Source organism: Trichomonas vaginalis, chromosome III (genome assembly GCF_026262505.1).
Source record: "Trichomonas vaginalis G3 chromosome III, whole genome shotgun sequence".
NCBI classification, from domain to species: Eukaryota; Parabasalia; order Trichomonadida; family Trichomonadidae; genus Trichomonas; species Trichomonas vaginalis.
In genome coordinates this window covers 20,052,010-20,070,480 of record NC_067205.1, presented here as the reverse complement: position 1 = coordinate 20,070,480, position 18,471 = coordinate 20,052,010, and the positions used below count along the sequence as shown (strand labels likewise).

The window sequence follows — 18,471 nt, the reverse complement described above, 5'->3', positions numbered from 1 at the left end:
GGTTATTCAATAATTAATTATTTTTGAATAACTGAAGGTGTCACCACGTCACCATGTGTCACCGGGTTAATTAACTTCTCTTAAAATTACTGACAACATGACATTTTGACAACATTCCCGGAAATTTGATGCAGTCCAAAAATAAAGTTAGTTTTAAAATTATTTTTATTTTTTTATTCCTATATAAATGACAGCAACAAACAACAACAGCAACTATATCGTTTCTGATGAAAAAGTTATTGATTCATTAGCTGAGGAATTAGTTGTGGCAGAAACTAAAACCCTCAACGAAAGAATTGGTGAAAACAAGATTGATTTACATAACTACCTCAAACACGATGGAGGAAGAGGAAGGAAAACTGGTATGGCTTTATTAGTAAATAAAATTTCAAATTTAACGATTATAGATGTTGATATCAATAAATCATACAATGATGAACTTAAAGAAACGGTTAGAAAAGACATTTTATCAAAACTTTCGGATAAAGATGTTATCGTTAAAACTGCTTCAGGAGGTCTTCACATTTATTGCAACACTAATTTCTTCTATTCAGTTTCGAACAGAATGATTAAATGCTATTCTTGCAATGATTATGATATTGACATAATGACTTCTATGGATGATTCAAAGCGTTCTTTAGTAGTTATGGCTGATTCAAGAGTTCGCAAGAATGCAACAGAACCAATCAATACATACTCATTCATTCGTGGAAGTTATGATTCAACATTAACTAGAACCGTAAACGATATATTAAATGATTTGAATATTAAGGTAAGAGTTGAACAGAAGAACGAAGAAATAAAGACTATCATGAATGAAAACAAAGATGTAAACATTGACGATAAACTTGCCCAGAGCATAGTTGATGGCATCAGTGATTTTGAAGTACATAATGACGGTGGAAACATGAATTTAGAAAAAGAAGTTACATTATTCACACTGTTTCAAGCAATTAATTCGTTACCTAATCATTTAATTAATGAAGCATACGGTAACGTTTATAACTTCTGCAATTTAACTGAAAATGCAAAAAGTAATTTTGAAAAAGCACGTAGTAGATATGCACATTTAATGACTTCTCCATTTGTTTTGGTGAAGATTCTAAAACTATACCAAAAAGAATATTATGATGAATACGTTTTACCTTTATTACGTAAGCCAAAAATAACATTTGATATAAAACTTGATGACTCGTTTTGATAACAGATATTAGACGCAAGGCTGAAAATCATCAGTATAAAAACAGTTCTGAAGTAATTGAGGATTTATCACGTGTAATCCGTTTTGTAGATTGTGGAAATAAATATTTCATTCAAAAGGACTATAATATCCACGACAAAATGAATCAAATATCATTCGTTCTTCAATCAAACATGAAAGAGTCACTTAAAATGATTAAATTATTTAAAGAAGAAGGTAAAACAATAACAGCATGGGCAGTACTATTAAATCAATTGTCTTCATTAACCGTTAAGGGTGTTTGCTTTAAATCTGATTCTCCAGATGTTTTCTCAACGTTTCAAGGTTATAAATACAACGTTCTCGAAAAGCCTGATTACTCAAAAATTGAAATGTTTATAAATTTCATTAAAGAAGCCATTTGTGATAATAACGATGAAGTGTATAAATACCTTCTCGGCTGGATTGCATCAATGATTCAACATCCTGGAATCAAGAATGAAACAGCAATTATTTTGAAAGGACTTCAGGGAACAGGTAAAAACAGATTTACAGACATTATTTCTGAACTTCTCGCCGGTTATTCATGTAAAAACATTACCGAAATAAGTGAGCTAACGGGTAATTTCAATTCAGTAGTTGAGAATAAAATGTTTCTTGTACTTAATGAACTCAAGAATGTAGGTGGAGACAGACTCGCAAACTTCAACGCTTTGAAATCAATTATTACGGATAATGAGATTAGAATTAATGAAAAGAATCAACCCAGAAGAACTGCTCAGAATGTTGCAAACTTCATTTTGGTAACTAATAACGTTTACCCTGTCAAAATTGAAGTTGGAGACAGAAGATACGTAGTTTTAAGAGTTAATGGTAAATTCAAGGGTCAATTTGATTACTTCAAGAATTTAATGGATTCATGCACAAAGGAATTTTATGATAATTTACTGACGTATTTTATGCAATACGACCTTTCATCATTTAATATACGAATCATACCGATGACTGAAGCCAAACAAGATTTAATAGAATTATCAACAAATCCTTTAGATGAATGGATAAATACACATTATGATGAATTGTGTGCAGGTATGACGTGTAAAAATGCTCTATGCTGCAAACCATCAGACATGAAAGACAAGAATTTCCAAATGAGCATTAAGGATAAATGTGATAGGAAACAGAGAAGAATAGATGGTAAACAAACATGGTGTTATGTTTTGAAAGAAGAAATGAAAGGATTATATAAACAGGTTGAACCAAACGATAATGAGGATTCATTTACTGACGATGAAATACCTGTAAATGAAGCTTTATAAAGTATGATTGGAATTTATTTTTGCATTAATCCTGCTGTGATGTCAAAATGTCATGCTGTCAGTAATTTTAAGAGAAGTTAATTAACCTGGTGACACATGGTGACGTAGTGACACCATCAGTTCTTCAAAAATAATTCATAAATGCCTTCATCCTTTCGTACCTGTTGTCTAAATGTCATGCTGTCAGTAATTTTAAGAGAAGTTAATTAACCTGGTGACACATGGTGACGTGGTGACACCTTCGTCTCGAAGAGACGTTGTCGAAGAGGAATAAAAATTAAATTTGGATAGAGTTTTAAAATTCATCTTTATTAAATTCATCTCTTCCAATCAATTTATTTATTCTATTAAATTCTTTTATTTTTGCTTCACTCAGTTTAAGGATTGAACGGTAAGTTTCTAATTTTTCGATTATTTCTTTCCTCTCTTTATCGTTTTCAATTACTTTAGTTTTATGGGCATCAGCCCCGCCGCATTGCAGCTTCTTTTTGTAATAGCATATTTTTGATTTAATTCTGTTTAGTTTCTTTTTATATTCATCGTCTGGACTCTGAATCTTAATTGAATCAGGACTCTTGGCTGCTTTGTTGTCACTCATTTCTTACGAAATAAAAAAATTAAATATTATTTAAATATAATGGAGTAATAAAATAAATCGGAATTTCTATTAATTTATTGTCAACTTCAACTAATGCATTGCCGTTAATATATCTAACAAATTCAGCTATTGTGTCAAATCTTGCTCTCTTTTTGTCATTGATTTATCAGTTTTTCCATAATCGAGATGAATCAAAACTTTATCCCCTTGTTTAAAATTCATGAGCCCCGAATTAATTTGTTCACGTTTAACATCATTTAACCTTTCCATTTGCTTTCTAATATATTCCCATTCTTTTGAAATATCATTTTTCATTTCCACTGGTTTCATGTTTATAGTTCTATGCCATGTATTATTGTAATAATATACTAACTGCTGTATGATGGAGTCATGATTTCCATCCCAGTATATCCGACCGTTAACCCCTAACGCATCTCTAAGAGTTCTCATTACCGCATCAACTATTTTATTATGAAACGTATATGGAGAGGATGAGAAGTAAAAATTAATTTGTGGGAAATAATGAATCATAGCTGCCTGAAATCCTTTATCACCATCACCCCTGATATTATCTACTCTTTCATGATCTAGTAAGTATTGAATAGCTCTTCTTGTTTCCTGTTCTGTTTTCCCTTTCACTGGAATGCAATATAAATATCTAGTGTTAATGTTAATGGCGAATAAATAAGTAACGTTTCCTTTTGAATATTCTAAATGATCGATTTCGTATGAATATGGATATGGTGCAAATGAAGGGCGACTAAATTTTTCCTTTAACGGTTGAATTTTCGGGTCAATTGGTTTATTTAATATCTTGAAATCCTTTTTAAAATCTTTTTGTTTCTTTGGTGATTGAAATGGATATAATAAAGTGAATGATGAAGAATTAACTGAAGGAGGAGGTACTACTGTTGGAGGTTTTGGTGTTGCAAGTGGTTTAATTTTATCTGCTTTGATTTTGGATGATGAAGTTTTGGATTTCATTCCTCCCCTCATTAATTCTGGATGTATTCTATTCATTTGTTTTAAATATGCTGTATATAAAGGTTTGATATACTTTCCCGCTTCGAGTTTATGTTGAAGGATGAATTCCAAAAGTTGATCTTCATTTAAAAGTCGGGCTGAATATGGTTTAACTAATGAATCATAAATTAAAGCTTGTGCTTCATTTATGGTCTGAAGGACCTGGGCGTTTTGCACCTTTAGCTGTTGAACATTTGCTACTTTCTCTTTTGGTGTTGTTTTCGGCTTTTTCTTCTTTGGCTTTTGTTCCTTTGGCTTTTGCGGCTCAGGATTATATAATTTATATAATTTATATAATTCATCAATATCTTCTTCTGTTAATACTTTATTTTTGAAATCTTTCAACTGTTTAAGTTGTGATTTAGTTTTTCCCTTTGTATATTCATTATTTTTAATTTTGTCTTTAATTTCAGAAATTATTTTATCATGATATTTCAAAATTTCATTTTTATAATACGAATAATAATAATCCATATCATCACCCGTTATATTTTTATTATGTTTTTGGAGATATGATTTTAATTCATAATAATTAAGAAAATTTTGATTAAGTACTAAATCATCAATTAAATTTTCTAAATCTGCGTTATCCATTTATATAAAAATAAAATAAATGTTTTAAGGGTGCCCACCTCTTTGAATCATAGTATCAAAACCATTATTTACATATTGAATCGCATCATTAACGGTTCCTCCTTCTAAAACGGTATCAAATGGTGGAGTCCAGATTTCCTGATGATGATCATAAAATCCAGCAAAATTAATCGTATTATTAGGTAAAATATGAATCTCAGCGGTATAACTTCTATCTAAATTTGGATGCCTTATATGTATACCATTACTGCCCGGATAAAATCTCAAACCTTGATTTTGTTGACGCATCAAATTATTGAAATTTCTTTCTTCAGGGGTGAATGTTCTTCTCCGTTGATGCTGTGGTGGTGGTTGTTGATTATTTGGAATCTGAAAGTTAAAACCATTTGGTATAAATCTATTCGGTTCCTTTTGTCTCTTCTGTGGCATTTTATTAAAAATAAAATTTTAAATTCATGACTCAACCCCTACGTTTTTAAATTGTATTAAATAAATGGCATACAACATCCATTTTCACAACATACAGCCTTAGTGTGTGCTCCTGTTAATGCAGTCTTACCGATTGTTAAGCGAGTCATTGACCCGTTTTTAAGTTGTAAATTAATATTCTGACCATCGAAAATAACTTTATCATTTATTATATCCAAATAATTTTTAGGTGTTAATTGCTTATTTTGTCGTAAACTAACATCTTTCATTTTTTGTGCAATCTTTTTAAAATCACTTCCATCAATTGAACCGTTGAATGATGTATAACACTTAGGGCATAAAGCAACCATGTTATCACCTTGTTTCTCAATTGCTAAACCCAATAACTTCTTCTCATGTGCTTTTTCTTCAGCTTTATTCTTTAATTTAGGTTTAAATTTCTCATCAAAACAGAAGAAATCAAATGGTGCGAATTTGAAAATGTTTTTATCATAAAATTGTTTATCGGTAACAATTGCTTGAAATGCTTGAGTGTTAGGAAGATTTGGGTCGCCAGCGATTGCCCAATAAGATGAATCAGTATCACCTTCAATGAAATGAAAACGATTAACATCCATGCATTTATACATAAAATCATAAATGAAAACTAAATACCAGTATTTTGCGTTATCTAAAGTGAAGAATGCCTCTTGTAAACATGTATCACATCTATAAAATCTATCTTTAAGCATCACTTGATACGTATCCTCTCCTATTTCTCTTATGTTTTTAAACTTATTTGACATACATGCAACGCGTGCCTTCTGTGCATTCATTATTTTAGTCTTTGCGTAATTTTGTGTATTCATTGCATCGTAACCATATGATCCATTAAGCGAAATCTTGCAAAATAAACTTTTTCCTTTATTTCCTTCTAATTCAGCCTTTTGTCTTTCGTTCATAAATTCGTTCGCAAATTCATTAAAACAAGTGTTTTTAGTAAATGTTAAAATTGATTGAATATCATCGATGATAAAATGAAACCTGTCGATTAGATACCATAGATAATAAGAAGAAAATGGTTGATATTGGTTGTATGTTGATGCTAACTGAGTTAATTTCCTCTGTTTCTGGTCAACTGGTAAATTGTTTGATTTCATGTAATTATACATAAAACTGCCAATTGTTTTTTCATCTGTGATAATATCTAAGTTTCTTATTATCGGTAAAAAGTTTATGTAATCATTAATGTATTTTTCATCAATGTGACCCTTTACTTCAGCCACGAATAAAGTATTTTTCTTCTTAATTATTCCCAGTGCTTTTGCTTTCTTTGTTGCTGTATCACAAATGATAACACCATTCAATCTTCCCGGCATATACATTTTATGGTCAGTATATTGAATGAAATCATGAGGATTAGATGAAAATGATGAAGGATATAATGAATTAAAGTCAACACCAACGAAATGAGTCATAATGTTGGAAGTGTCCTCATTTGATACAGTTTTAGTTTCTGGACTATATGAAAGTTTATTAATGTGCGTGATTCCTTTAATATTTACTCTATGTTGAACATTTGATAAACCACCAGTAATTCCATTACGGAGAATGTGATAAGCTTCAATTGAATCTAAAGTCATTGGTAAATTATTTTTTAATGCATAATTTCTTAAATTGATTCTTAAACGTTGAACATCTTCATCTTTATTTGATTTCACGACATTGCAATAACAACACATTAACTGACAATTTTCTTTAGTATGTGGTTTTTCATTATCGATTCTATCCAATGTTGGTTTATTTACATATGTAAACGCTTTACCACACATTTTGCATTTAGATGAAAGGATTAAATCGTGATAGTATTGAAAATCATCCATTGAAACATTACTTTTGGTATCTCTTTTTGCTTTTTCATCTTGTTTCTTATATGATTCAATTTTATATTTCCAATACTTTTTCGTTAATTCAAAACTTGATTCTATCTCTTCCTCAGGATATTTTTCATTAGGATTAAAGTCTTTATATGCTAAAGCGTAACGAATCATTGAAGCATTCGATGATAAAGAAAGATTATGAAGCATATCAATTTTATAAACAAATGTTTCTTCAATAATTTTATCGATTGGGTCAATCATAATTTCAACATCTTTATTGCAATAATGAATAAAATATTCTAATCTATTCTTAAAATTTTTAGCATCATTGAGATATATTTGATAATCACTATCTGATATAGTTTCTTGAGTTAATGCTGAATAAAATGAATCTTTCGTGAATGGTTCCTCTTTATATAATTCTTCTTCGTAATTTTCCCACGTGATGAATTGATAAGGGAAAAAGGATTTAACACGTGATTTATTGTTTCCGAAATCTTGAGTGAATTGGTCTAATGTCCCACCCGCTATATAATTTCTGATGTCAATAAATCTCAATTCATATGGAGCGTTTGTTTTCTTTACAATGACTTGCTTAAATTGAGAAGAAGAACCCAGCATTGATTTTATTTTCCATTTTGCAGTGTTTAAATCACGAAGAATTAAATTTAAATCAAACTTTCCCGAATTAAAACCTATGATATTCACTTTATTGAATTCCTCATCTAGAAGTTCTTTAAATGCTTCCTTCTGTTTTTCATTTAATGTATGGGACAAAGTCCCCGCCGTTTGCGACTTCAATAATTCATCGTATTGACTCATATTTGATTTAGCAACTAATGAACAGGTTGAAAATAAAAACTCAATCCAATCAGAAATAAAAGAATCACTCGAAGTTAAGCAAAAATTCCTCGTATACGTTTTATCGTTTAATTTAACCGTTGATGATACCATGAATGGTTTTAAGTAAGCGTTCAAAGTTGCACACTCAGAAAGTTGTAATTCTTCTTTAGTCTCTAATGTTTCAAAGTCAAAAGTAATATAATATCTTGTCGGTTTATAATATTTCTGCAAATTGTGAGCTAATAACCACTGATATATCTTCTGTTTCGTAATATGTGGTGCATATGGTTGCTGTGTCTTTTGCAACTGAACGTCTTGAATTAATCTCCCATTATTTTCTTTACATTTCTCACAATGCTTTAAAAATCTTCTTTGGTTTTTCCTTTCTGGATCATCACGGATAGAATAAACTTCTTCTTTACAATATGGACAAACTTTATAGCCGGTGAGTGCTTCAACGTCTGTTATTCTGTCAGCGTGAAGTTTTCCACATGGACTCTGTGTTAATAAAATATTTACTGTTTCAAATTCTGGATCTATCATTATTGATTCCACTAATGGAAAGTCTACCTTATTTATGTCCACGTCTTCTGGTTGAGGATCACAATAATAGAAATCAATATTAACATTTAACATTCTCGCTAATCTCTCACTTTCTGATGAAATGTTAAACCCTTCATATGCATCTATTGCTTCATTTAAATAGCTTCTACGAGTTTTAGGATTAACACCATCAGGAATGTTATAGAAGCGTTTAAATAACCTTCTACCTTCTGCTCTAATTTGATTATCATTCATTTTAGCTGTTCCGTTTTTGTTCATTTATGTAAGAATAAAAAATTAAAAAATAAATAAAAATAAAGTTTATTTTTAAAGCCCATAAAATGAATTAAGAACACATAAATTTTTATCATCTGCGACGTGACGAATACATTTTAATTTACTCAAGAATGCGTACCCTGATACATTAAATCTAATTCCTGTCTTATTTAATTTCACAACTTTGAAAAGGAATGTATGAATAGCTATAAAATGATGAGAAGATGTTTTATGGGTTGCTTCCATTTTTTCTGAAATAAATGAATAAATATAATGTTTATAAGTTTTCATATCTTTTATGTTCTTAATAACGAATGGTATAGACCTTTCAACTTCGTCTTCCTTCGGTGCTGTTCTTTCATATGAAACATTATTGGTATCTTCAACAATGAAACCACAATCACACAAAATTTTATAGGTTCCAATGGTTTCTTTTGATATTTTATCTAATAAATCAAAAACTTTATCAACACCTATGCATTTATTTAAATAATAATTTGTGTAAATATCATGATCTTCTTTCTTAATCGTATTAGTTGCATATGTCACGTTTTTAAGAGCTTTTTTGAATTTCTCAGAATCGAGAGGGGGTGAAAGTAAGATACAAGGGTATTCCTCATTATCAATAAATTGTAACTTATGTTTACGAATAAATTTAGTACCTTCTTCTGAAAGTGTTTCGTCTATTTCACCATCTAATAAATTTTGTGTTGATTCTGAGACATAATTTTTATATCTTTCTTCATGAGATTTCTGAACTTCTGATTCTGAAGCTGGGATATTCATTAAACCCTCTACTTCATTTTCATTATATTTTTCAACTTCTCTTAATTCCTTAATTTTTTCATCTATTTCATCTCTTATTTTTTTCAGTCTTTCAATTTCATTGTATTCATCATCTTTAATCCGTTCTTCATAATATTCAGGGAAAACATCAGGTTCTTTAGGTTTTTCTTCTTCAGATGTAGGATATAAGAAATTTATAACATCATCTTTATTCATTTTTCCATCATAATCTAAATCATTTAATAACTCGGCAAATTTTTGACAATTTCTTAAATAATATTTATTAACTTCATAACCCACCTCCTCTTGTTGCATGCTAAGATCAGTCATAATGTAAACCTCTCAATTTTGTTGTCGTGGGAAGTATCTCAATTCCTTCAAAAAAATTGAAAAACTATTTAATTTTAAAAATATAATACTTTTAATTAGTTAATTAATTGGAGATATTTTTTAAAAAATCACTTTTGATAATACTTTTGAGAACTTTAATTAAAAAAATATATTCAAAAATATCCAGGATATCAAGAGGGAATTGTTCCTTATGAGGTATATAGTTATGATGTATACCTCATAAGGAACAATTCCCTCCTTAAAATGAGAAAACTTGTTCGAAATTGTTTATCATTTCGAACAAGTTTTCTCGTTTTTAATAGGAAACTAAAGGCTATGAGGCACTGATTATATATTAGTGCCTCATAGCCTTTAGTTCCTAATAGATAGCTGGGGAACTTTCTCCAAATGATAAGTTATTCAGAGAAAGTTTCCCAGCTATCAAGAGGGAATTGTTCCTTATGAGGTATATAGTTATGATGTATTCCTCATAAGGAACAATTCCCTCCTTAAAATCGTAGACATTTTTATACTTATTAATCAACCATTCAAAATCATATTCCTCTGAAAAGTTATTTTATTAAAAAAATTTAGAATTTTAATAAATATAGAGTTTGAATTTCATACAATACCTATATATTTTCAATAATGGAATTTGAAAACCATTCTCAAAAGTTCTCAGAAAACCTTTTTTTCATTAATTTTAAGAAATCTGAGTATTAAATTAAGTGATAAATTCGTTTGACACTACTTTAATTTTTAAATTCAAAAAATTATATGTGCTTCTTAAAATGACTCAAAAAATTTTTATTATAAAATAATATATAATATTAAAAATCCCACAACATTTTTTTACTTTACATAATCACACTTCCTCGACGATTAATTTCCACTCAATTTCTATCGTTGACCGAACTTAGCATGCAACACTCTAATATATCCTTTATTTCCTCGTTTGTGAATCCTAATTTTTTAACGTTGTTAGTTTTGACGCTCATTTCATACAAAATAAAAAAATAAAATAATAAACATAACTAAGTTTTAATTTTTCGTAAGAAGTTTATTTTATTTTTATATATAAATCATTCTTAAGGTCAAACAGACTTCTTATTTTTATATGAATTCCATCCTCTTTAATGTCATCAATGATTTCCATTTCATTATTTTCAATTTCTTCTTCTCGTTTATGAGGTCTTTGATTATGACTCCATTGATTCCATGAAATTAAATATTCTTTATCATTATATTTATACCTCATTAGCTTATTTTGGCTTTCATATTCATTTAATAATTCACAATCTTCATTTTTAAATTGAAGTTTAACCCATTCAGGATTTAAACAATGTTTAATTAATCGCGGAATATCTGACATCATCTATATATAGCTTCTTTTATAAAAGATAAAAAAATAAATTATTTTAAAATTAATGTTAATTTTTTTAATGATTTATAAATAAATATATTTTAATGCATCGTCTATATATAGATGTAACAAAAAAAGTCACTAAACCCGTCATATCCTACTACTTTAATTTATGTCAATAATTGATGTTTGCAAACAAAATATCATTATCTCTACCTATTCTATCTAATCTACTCTAAATTGTCCATAGATTATCTTCCGATCGATTAAAATTGATCGCAAGAAATAATTTGAGGCGTAAATTTGACACTTCAATTCATTTTTCCTCTTATTAAATTTATGGATATCGACCCAGAATTGATTGAAATTGAAGATTCATACATCGAGGATGACTTCGGGACTAAGCAAGAAGAGGAACAATCCTACGATGACTCTGAAGGAATGCCAAATTCAGTCAATACAAACTTTGCTGGTGTGATTCCAGGAAATCCCGTAGGATTTCAACAAAGAAAACAAACATCTTTCGATTTACCATCTGATGATCCATTAGGATTTCAAAAAACAACTCCAGATCATGAAGATATTAAATGGCTTCTCCAAACAATTACCGATTTATGTCATAAAGCTAATGAGGACGATCTTATACCTAAAATAACAGATGAATTACAAAACAGAAATTTTTTAGATTTACCTTTTGTTCCACCACGAGTTGAATCTCCATTCAATCAAGCTTACCAGCACATAAGTGACATAGGCTCGGGAGGCTATGGCAAAATAAGTAAAGTGCTGAATCTCATTGATGAACAATACTACGCTCTGAAAGTTGTTAGAATCTCAAAAGACGAAATTTCGAGTGCTGTTAGAGAAGTACAGTGCTTGGCTGCATTGAATTCGCCAAGAATTGTTAGATATTTTAGTTCTTGGCTAGAATCGAAAGATAATGAAAAGGAAGCACTGTTATACATTCAAATGCAGTATGTCCCTGGTGTTACACTTAGCGATTACCTGTTTCAAAAGAAAGATATGGATGATACAGAACGAAAGCTTATTTTATACCAAATAACATACGCTCTTTCTGAAATTCACGCGCAAAACATTATTCATCGTGATTTTTCACCGAATAATATCATTGTTCGCGATTACGGAAAAATCACCGTAATAGATTTCGGAATTGCATCAATAAAAGGCAAAAAAGACTACAGCAAGCAAAACGAACATGCAATTGCAAGCCAACCACGCGTTGGTTCCCTCACTTTACGTCCAATTGATAAATTAATCATAAAAGAGGCCGGAAAAGCGAATAGAACAGTCAAAGAGGTAGGTACTCCACTCTATTCATCACCGAGACAATTAAGCGGCCATCATAGTGGTCCTTCTGATGATGTTTACAGCTTGGGAATAATCGCATTCGAAATTTACTCAAGATTCACAACATGGATGGAGAAAACCTTATCCATTCGGAATCTTAGATCATCACGTAAGATTCCACCCGAGTTTTCTGCGAAATACCCTGAAATTTCTTCTTTAGTTGAAAGTTGCATCTTCACGGAGTCAAAGCAGAGGCCAACAGTTCTGGATATACTCAACCTTCCGTTATTCCATGGCATGAAAGATGAAGAGTAGCTTTTTTGCTATAATTTTTGTAAAAATTTGTTTGATAGAGTTTTTATTCATCGAAGATTTTTGGATTAATGATAAAATTTGTAATAACTACTAGCAAACAGGTAGATTGATACAGTTATGGCTGATATCAAAACTAAAAATATTCGAACGAACAAAAATTATTCAAGATTTTGATAGAGATTTTACACGAACGCTTTATATTTGAGTTGTATATTAACATTCTATTTACCGTACCAATTCATATCAATACTTGGCAATTTTATATAGAATTATCGAAGTAAAAAATGCTACAAATGAAAAATCGACTTGATTAAACTATTCAATATGCTACAAGTAATCACTTAATTCAGGAGAGATGCGCTGATTGTAATTTAAGATGGATCGTAAATAAATGAAAAAAATATATAGAGCGATCAATTCAAATCCGATAGAAATTTTGATAAAAACACAATAAGTAGTATTATCCAAAACATGTAAAAATATGTAAATCTTTTTATCAAAATTTTACACTTTTCAAAAAATTGAAAGAAATGATGGGCAGTGCAAAAATTTAAATCTAGATAGTATTTATAATAATACACAAACATTGTTCAAAGATTTTAGGGAAGGACGTTTTTCCACTTTTTCTGAACATTGGTAGGACTTATAATGAAGTGGATCAACTCCCGTTATCTTCTCAACGTCAATCAGGAACTCTCTGCAGCATGCAGCAGTGGATCGCATATATATGGAAAAGTAGAATGTTTCCAGTTTCCCTCAACAATCTCAAATGCAGGTATCTCAGATGATAATCTAGCTCGAAGTAGTCGGAATCGAAGTCGAGGCGAAAGCCCGCTTCGAATACGTGCCACACCTCATAAGGATCAATTTACAGCTATGAAGGAGGCCTTCGAGAATTCATTCCCAGATTATGAATTCTCAACTTTGCTTCCTGAGCATTTTCAGAGAATTGCGACGCCGGAACAGGCCAGATCAACTATCTCCTGGAACGTCTCGTCGTACTTGCCTGATAACGAAGCGTTATCGGCCCACCTGTGGAACGCCATCGAAAATGACGTCTCACCGGCTTTCTGCGATATATATGCTTACGAGCCAACATGCTCCGATGTTTTTACTGAGAACGGAGCGTTGTGGAGTAAGGTTTTTTTGTTTGTAAACGATAAGGCACGCAAGGTTCTCCTCTTCCACATCCGCGAGGGCGCCCAGGGATTCGAAAGTGAGGACGAAGACGAGTCTTGCTCTTACGCTGAATGCCTTATCGATAATTATTATCAGTATGGTGTTTTTTAAATATTCTTTCTTTTCTTATCTCGTCGCGTTTTTTGCTTTTTTACTGTTATTTTCTTGGCCTGACAAAAGATAATTTTTTTGGAGATATGGCTATCGTGAACTGTAAGAAATCTCTATTTGTATGTGTATTAAAATGCTGTAAGAATCAATGATTCATGGTCTAAACTTTTTCATTCCTTGAAAATTAATTTTGATATGAAATTTTAAACGTGTGAATTAATGATTGCAAGTAATTTGCTATATATATTGATTCGTTGTGTTGAGTTGTCTCTTTCCTGTTAGTAGTGGTCGTATGTACTAATCCTCACTGGCTGGGAAATAGTGATTTCACTTGGCCAAGTGAAAATAATTTTTCTGGCCGGATCTATCGTCCTCGGAATTGAATAAATGGTCGAATTCAAAAAGTGCCGACATGATGGCAGGCTTTTTATATTGCTTCTAAATTTGATTCAATATACTATTCTCATCATTTTCTTTTTTACACGTGAAATTTGAAAACTCGTATCAATTTTCGCAATGAGCCTAAAAATACTCATATAGATATAGTAAAGTCGAATATTTACGAATTAAATTCAGATTCGATAAATTCAAAAAAATTACGAATGATGAGACTACTTTCAAGACACAAATCTCATATCATCATACTTATTATCTGAAAACAATATAATCGCACATGAGGATTTATCTGAAAACAATGAATTCATTCTGAATTGCATTTGATCTCACTGTGTTTCATACAATCTTCTTCCCAACAATGCTTTAAATAAAATCAAATAACAATTGAGTTTTAATAGCATTGGCCACATGAATATAAACATGAGCCACGAAACAATTAATTTTTCATTTTCAGAGCAAAATTGTTTTGGTGAACTTTCGGATATAAAAGTAATGGACTTATTTGAATAGAAAGACACTTTAGCATGCATTCATGATAAATCATTTAGATAAAAAAACTATAAAATATTTGACTTCATGTGATTGAATTAATATATAAATACTTTTATTAAGTAACAGATGTGATATCACGAGTGAACGTCAAAATGGATTGTTTCATGAGAACAAGTCGAAATTATTTGAATTTCTATCTGGTTTCTTTGTTTTCGGAACCATTGGGCTTATGAACGGATCGAATGCATTTGATGACTTATTTGGCGATGGATTCATATTGCCTTGGCCCGCAGAAAAGTCAGCAAATGGATCAAAAGTATTTGAAGAAGATTTTTGCATCGAATTTGGCTGAGCATCAAATGAAATGAAGGTAGGTTTATTATCTTCTCTACCTAGAGTCATTGATACTTGCGGCTGATTTCTTGGCTGAACAGGAGAACTCGAAATTCCAAAGAAATCTTTTCCTGGAGTTTGCGCTTTTTGACTCGAGAAAGGATCTTTCACGAATGTATTAGCAAATGGATTGTTATTTGGTGTTGCTGTTTGCTGGCTAGCAAATGGACTCCTATTTGCTGGTGGAGTTTGGCCAAATAAGTCATTAATAGGAGTGGATTGTTGCTGTGGCTGGAAAATATCTTTTACAGGCGTTGTTTGGCCGAATAAATCGTTAGAAGGAGCAGGAGCGAATAAATCAGCCGAATTTCTTGCTGGACCAGGTGCAAACAGGTCGGTAACCTCATTTACTGGTGCCTGTTGAGTAGTTTGTTGATTTGCGAATGGTCCGAAACCAACTGCCTTTGTCTCTTCTTTAGATGGAGTAGATGCAGGAGTGGACATGTCAAAAAATGGGTTGAATGACATACTGCTACTACGCTGAGGAGCTTCTGCTGTTGTCTGGCCATTGTCTGATTGGCCATCCGAAATTCCAAGTAAATCTGGTTGTTGTTTGACCAATTCTGGTTTACTTGGACTTATACTCATGGCATTTTGTTTGCAAGATGATGACGGTGATTTGTACAATTTAACTTGAGGAGCAGAGCCATTGAAGATTTCGGCGAAAAAGTCATTAAATCTTGACTTGATTTGTGGTGGAAGAGCATCCAATTGGGCCAAATCATGGATAACTTGGCTTTCTGCTAATGCTTCTGGGAATTTCGACGTTGCAGCGACAAAATCATTTACATTTCTTACGCGGCCCGTAAAAATCATCAAATACTCACTGATAAATAATCTGATGATTTTCTGGATATGTTTGTGAGGGAAAGATTTCAGTTTTGCCCAATGTTTTAATTCATCTGTGACTTGGTTTTGGAAACCAAGCTGTAATGTAAGTACATCTAATGCTTTTGGTGAATCAACGTTGAAAGGAGGGTTTTCGACAACGCAAAACGTATCTAAATTGACTAAAATGTGATTATCAATTCTTCCTTCAAGTAAAATTGTCGGATCTGAGATACCAATCATTGTCGGAACAGGAATATTTGTTGCATCTTTTAAGGCAATTGGAAGGACTGGAATTTGATTCATATTCCAACGGAAAGGCTCAATAAGAAGAGGTAAAGCAGCAACGGCACGGCTAAGTTTCGAGAGATTTAGTGAAATAGGGAAGATGTGACGAGCTTCGAGCATATTAATAATAATTTTTGAAATTTCGAAAGGAGAAAATGTCTTGAATATGATCTTAAGTAACTTTTGTTTCTCAGATGCGCCACTGAGCTGGTAGTCCTTTCCGTCTACGTTGATTTCTGTTTGATTTGGCTCAACAACTAAAACTTTTGCGATATCCTGCAAATCATTTTTATGTGACACAAGTAGTTTCTTGAATAGTGTCGGATAGTAATATTTAGAAATGATACAGCGACCAGTTGTATTATTATCATATTTAATAAAACCGTGATTGAAATCAACAGCTGTATCGCCGATAATAAAATTGAAAAATGAGTTCGATTCTATAGCATTTGCATCAGGATATACGAAAACCTTGAAAGTATTAACGAATTTTGGATCTGCAGGTTCTTTTGGATAAACTTGTTCGAAAGCTACATCGAATTTCGTGTCAGCCTTTGATACAATGATGTTAAAAACGTAATCAATTAAAGGTCCTCCTTCTGTACAGAAGCGAAGCATCTCAAAAAATTGACATTTTTTATCATTCCCGGATTTTTTCGCATCGATTCATTAGTTTCCAAATGAAGAATTAAATAGGAGTTCGGATATTTCACCGTGTGAAATATATATATTCATAAAATAACAAATCAGGAACAATCCAATAGCTCAATAATTAAAATCAACAAGTATTTATATGAAAGATTTTGAACTGTAAGATATGAGGATCCATAATCATTGATATAACAAACTTATATCAAATCGAGTCGATTTATTAATAATCCGTGTAAATATATCAAACAAGTTAAATTTTGAATTGATTACGGAATTATTAATAATTATACTATAAAATCCCGATCGGATGTATGGAAGAGACTATACTCCTCCATCAAGCCGCCGATCACTGGCGCGTATGGGGAGAGCATCAAGCCAGATAATACAGAAAGAAGAAATGTATGCGCTTGTCGTATTGCGCTCAGCAAGACAATTAAATAAATATAGCTACAAACATCTCTCATTATCAGTTAAAATTCACGATGAACTCGAAGAATTGAAGTCTAATATTGTATATTGTACAACAAATCAAGTGGATTTTCAAATGGCATACATGATTGACTTATCAGATTCCAAAATCATACCTAACCTATCACATTTCTATTTGGATATCGCATTATATACTAATGATCAAAGAGAAAAACAAGTAGCTAGCGCTTTCGCACAGTCATCTAAGCAGAAATCTCCAGGTTCTGTGAATTATATAGCAAATCATGAAGATATTCGCTTTATACGTTTAGGAAACAGTGCTCCTTGCGGAACTATCATGTCCACACTTTGTATTGGAAGTCTAAATAGTTTGCAAGTACTTGAACCATCAATTACTCCAATAACTATCAAAGCGACAGATATTATGATTAAAAAATCAATAATTCAAGAAGAAGTACATACTCCTATGGTTCTAACAACAGAACAAATACGAGAAATCTGGCAAAAAATTGCAATTAAAAATGGTTGGAAGCCGCCGAAAAAACTAAACTTAGATATTGATACTTTCGATATATTTGATAAAGAACCTTGTCAAAAACCACGAAATACAGAACATCATTCACATTTCTTAGATATGATGTATCCATATCAAAATAATTTTCATTTCGAAACTGTTTTTGATAGGATACCAAGTAATGAAATGGAAGAGAATGAGTTGGACGCATCTCTTTCATTCATTGGTCAATTCGATGATGTTTCATCGGATTCTGACCAAGAAGAACCAAAAATCGTATTGACAAGGAAACTAGACCAGTTAATACAAGAATCTCAAAACTTTTTCGCTAATTTATTATCATCAAGCAGTGATGGAGAATAAAAATTTGTTTGTATTTTTCCTGTATCTTAAATTAACAATATTTTTAATCATATTAATATGA

General features: G+C 31.2%; 10 protein-coding genes across 10 annotated transcripts, besides 1 other annotated feature; 5 read left to right on the top strand and 5 right to left on the bottom strand.

Annotated features, from left to right (window-relative positions):
* Positions 1-3,853: part of a mobile genetic element that runs on past the window's edge.
* On the top strand, positions 188-1,191 carry TVAGG3_0733330 (Prim-pol domain family; the record flags this gene model as incomplete). The annotated part of the gene is made up of 1 exon (XM_051244618.1): positions 188-1,191. A coding segment is annotated over one exon (1,004 nt), but the record flags the coding sequence as incomplete, so codon positions are not given.
* On the top strand, positions 1,573-2,499 carry TVAGG3_0733320 (uncharacterized protein; the record flags this gene model as incomplete). The annotated part of the gene is made up of 1 exon (XM_051244617.1): positions 1,573-2,499. One exon carries the CDS (start codon positions 1,573-1,575, stop codon positions 2,497-2,499), a length of 927 nt encoding a protein of 308 aa, XP_051091204.1.
* Positions 2,795-3,097, bottom strand: TVAGG3_0733310 (uncharacterized protein; the record flags this gene model as incomplete). The annotated part of the gene is made up of 1 exon (XM_051244616.1): positions 2,795-3,097. One exon carries the CDS (start codon positions 3,095-3,097, stop codon positions 2,795-2,797), a length of 303 nt encoding a protein of 100 aa, XP_051091203.1.
* An 885-nt stretch (positions 3,854-4,738) lies between the features above and the next one.
* Positions 4,739-5,143, bottom strand: TVAGG3_0733290 (uncharacterized protein; the record flags this gene model as incomplete). The annotated part of the gene is made up of 1 exon (XM_001317953.1): positions 4,739-5,143. The coding sequence occupies one exon, from the start codon at positions 5,141-5,143 to the stop codon at positions 4,739-4,741; it is 405 nt and encodes a 134-aa protein (XP_001317988.1).
* Positions 5,144-5,199: 56 nt separating this feature from the next.
* Positions 5,200-8,667, bottom strand: TVAGG3_0733280 (DNA/RNA polymerases family; the record flags this gene model as incomplete). The annotated part of the gene is made up of 1 exon (XM_051244615.1): positions 5,200-8,667. The coding sequence occupies one exon, from the start codon at positions 8,665-8,667 to the stop codon at positions 5,200-5,202; it is 3,468 nt and encodes a 1,155-aa protein (XP_051091202.1).
* A 48-nt stretch (positions 8,668-8,715) lies between these two features.
* On the bottom strand, positions 8,716-9,780 carry TVAGG3_0733270 (uncharacterized protein; the record flags this gene model as incomplete). The annotated part of the gene is made up of 1 exon (XM_051244614.1): positions 8,716-9,780. One exon carries the CDS (start codon positions 9,778-9,780, stop codon positions 8,716-8,718), a length of 1,065 nt encoding a protein of 354 aa, XP_051091201.1.
* A 1,689-nt stretch (positions 9,781-11,469) lies between these two features.
* On the top strand, positions 11,470-12,799 carry TVAGG3_0733260 (eukaryotic translation initiation factor 2alpha kinase protein; the record flags this gene model as incomplete). The annotated part of the gene is made up of 1 exon (XM_001317954.1): positions 11,483-12,766. One exon carries the CDS (start codon positions 11,483-11,485, stop codon positions 12,764-12,766), a length of 1,284 nt encoding a protein of 427 aa, XP_001317989.1.
* A 605-nt stretch (positions 12,800-13,404) lies between these two features.
* TVAGG3_0733250 (RNA polymerase III core binding) lies at positions 13,405-14,074 on the top strand (the record flags this gene model as incomplete). The annotated part of the gene is made up of 1 exon (XM_001317955.2): positions 13,415-14,056. The coding sequence occupies one exon, from the start codon at positions 13,415-13,417 to the stop codon at positions 14,054-14,056; it is 642 nt and encodes a 213-aa protein (XP_001317990.1).
* A 716-nt stretch (positions 14,075-14,790) lies between these two features.
* Positions 14,791-17,335, bottom strand: TVAGG3_0733240 (Rab guanyl-nucleotide exchange factor protein; the record flags this gene model as incomplete). The annotated part of the gene is made up of 1 exon (XM_001317956.2): positions 15,107-17,071. One exon carries the CDS (start codon positions 17,069-17,071, stop codon positions 15,107-15,109), a length of 1,965 nt encoding a protein of 654 aa, XP_001317991.1.
* Positions 17,336-17,411: 76 nt separating this feature from the next.
* On the top strand, positions 17,412-18,420 carry TVAGG3_0733230 (uncharacterized protein; the record flags this gene model as incomplete). The annotated part of the gene is made up of 1 exon (XM_001317957.1): positions 17,412-18,410. The coding sequence occupies one exon, from the start codon at positions 17,412-17,414 to the stop codon at positions 18,408-18,410; it is 999 nt and encodes a 332-aa protein (XP_001317992.1).
* Between the last annotated feature and the right edge of the window lie 51 nt (positions 18,421-18,471).